Source organism: Prunus dulcis, chromosome 3 (genome assembly GCF_902201215.1).
Source record: "Prunus dulcis chromosome 3, ALMONDv2, whole genome shotgun sequence".
Classification (NCBI taxonomy): Eukaryota; Viridiplantae; Streptophyta; class Magnoliopsida; order Rosales; family Rosaceae; genus Prunus; species Prunus dulcis.
The window spans coordinates 18,182,587-18,185,066 of record NC_047652.1 but is presented as its reverse complement, the minus strand read 5'-3'; the positions used below and the strand labels follow the sequence as shown (position 1 = coordinate 18,185,066).

At 46.3% G+C, this 2,480-nt stretch overlaps 1 protein-coding gene across 1 annotated transcript; it reads left to right on the top strand.

The window, feature by feature from the left end:
• On the top strand, positions 1-1,466 carry LOC117621911. Its single transcript, XM_034352439.1, has 3 exons — positions 1-400; positions 541-669; positions 934-1,466. The coding sequence occupies exons 1-3, from the start codon at positions 1-3 to the stop codon at positions 1,464-1,466; spliced, it is 1,062 nt and encodes a 353-aa protein (XP_034208330.1).
• The last annotated feature ends 1,014 nt before the right edge of the window (positions 1,467-2,480 follow it).

Sequence of the window (2,480 nt, the reverse complement as noted above, 5' to 3'; positions counted from 1 at the left end):
ATGACAGTGTTGGAGTACGAGAAAAAGTTCAATGAATTGTCCAAATACTGTATTCCACTCGTTGAAGATGAAAGTAAGAAGTGTCAGCTGTTCACTAGAGGATTGAAGGCCTCCATCAGAGACATTGTGATTAGTCAGCGGCTGACTAATTTTGGGAATTTGGTGATGTCCGCTTTGCTGATGGAGAGTAGCCAGATGATGGTAAGAGCCCGAGGTGAACCTCGGAGGAGACAGTTTGATATGGGTGGTCCCAATCAAGGATCATCCAAGAGGAGTAGTTACAGTTCTGGGTCATCCAGTGGCCGCAGTTATGGAGGTTATCGACCTGGAGTTAGTTCGAGTGGAGGCTCCAATCAGAGTGGTAGTTCTGGGAGCCATTCTGTGGGCAGTGCAGTTAGAGGTTCTGGGAGACGCCACCCTCAGCAGTTGGCAGGATGAGGAGCTCGCAGTGTAATGAGTGTGGTAGATATCATACCGGGACTTGCCGACAGGGTACCACAGGATGTTTTCATTGTGATCAGCCTGGACATTTCTTGAAAGAGTGCCCGGTATTGCTTCAGGGTGGAGAAGCGACTGTTGCATCGCCTAGAGGGGTAGGCACTCAGGGCAGATCGCAGTTTAGAGGAGCCTCGTCCAGTGGTGGGGCCCAGACCAATGTGGCCAGCAGAGGTAGCAGTCAGTAGCAAGGATGAGGTGGACGTGCTAGAGCCACAGGCAGAGTATACCAAATGTCCCAGCAGCAGGCACAGGCGTCACCAGACGTAGTTACAGGTATTTTATTAGTTTTTGGAACTCCTGCTAGAGTTTTGATTGACCCTGGGGCTACGCACTCATTTGTTACACCTAGTTTCACCCACAATGGTGATGTCAGACTTTCAGCCCTACGGGATGAATTAGCGATCTCTGTACCTACATGAGAGATCTTTCATGTAGGCACGGTGTATCGCAATAGTGCAGTTTTAGTAGGAGATGTATGTCTAGAAGCAGATTTGATTCCGTTGGAAATGGTGGGCTTGGATGTTATTTTGGGCATGGATTGGCTAGCCAAGCATCATGCCTTATTGGATTGCTTCAGGAAGGAAGTTGTATTTCGTAGTCCTGGACGACCTGAAGTGACATTTTATGGTGAGCGTAGAGTGCTCCCATCTTGCCTCATTTCAGCGATGACGGCAAAGAGATTGCTCAGAAAAGCATGCTCAGGATATCTAGCCCACGTAATTGATACCAGGAATCAGGAGTTAAAGTTGGAAGATATTCCAATAGTCCGGGAATTTCCAGATGTGTTTCCTGATGATCTTCCTGGGTTACCTCCTCACCGGGAGATCGAGTTCACTATTGAGCTCATTCCAGGAACGAGCCCTATATCTCAAGCACCCTATAGGATGGCACCAGCAGAATTAAAGGAATTGAAGGTGCAGTTGCAGGAGTTAGTAGACAAGGGATTCATCCGACCTAGTTTTTCCTGATGGGGTGCTCTAATGCTGTTTGTGAAGAAGAAGGATGGTACCATGAGACTATGTATTGACTACAGACAGCTAAATAAAGTCACGGTGCGGAACAAGTATCCGTTGCCCCGTATTGATGATTTATTTGATCAGCTGAGGGGTGCTAAGGTATTTTCCAAGATTGATTTGAGATCTAGGTACCATCAGTTGCGGATTAAAGAAGAAGATGTGCCTAAGACAGCTTTCCGAACGAGGTATGGGCACTATGAGTTCTTGGTAATGCCATTTGGATTGACAAATGCACCAGCCACGTTTATGGATCTGATGAACAGAGTGTTCCGACGTTATTTGGATCGCTTTGTGATCGTATTCATAGACGATATTCTAGTGTATTCCAAAAGTCAGAAGGCGCATATGAAACATTTGGAACTGGTGCTGAAGACTCTGAGGAGGAAGAAATTGTTTGCTAAATTCAGTAAGTGCCAATTCTGGCCGGACAGAGTTAATTTCTTGGGGCATGTCATTTCTGCAGAAGGTGTCTATGTTGATCCCCAGAAGATTGAGGCAGTAGTGAATTGGCCACAACCAGCCAGCGTTACTGAGGTACGGAGTTTTCTTGGGTTAGCCGGGTATTATCGTCTTTGTGGAAGGTTTTTCTACTATAGCGGCGCTTCTCACTCGTTTGACAAGAAAAGGAGTTAAATTTGAATGGTCAGATGAATACGAGAAGAGCTTTAACGAGCTCAAAACCAGGTTAACCACTGCTCCAGTGTTGACGCTTCCAGATGATAGTGGCAACTTTGTCATCTACAGTGATGCCTCCCAACAGGGACTGGGATGTGTACTGATGCAGCATGGTCGGGTGATCGCTTATGCATCCAGACAGCTAAAGAAGCATGAGATGAATTACCCTGTTCATGATTTGGAGTTGCGCAGCAGTGGTGTTTGCTTTGAAAATTTGGAGGCACTACCTGTACAGGCCACATGTCAGATTTTTACAGATCATAAGAGCTTGAAGTATTTATTCACTCAGAA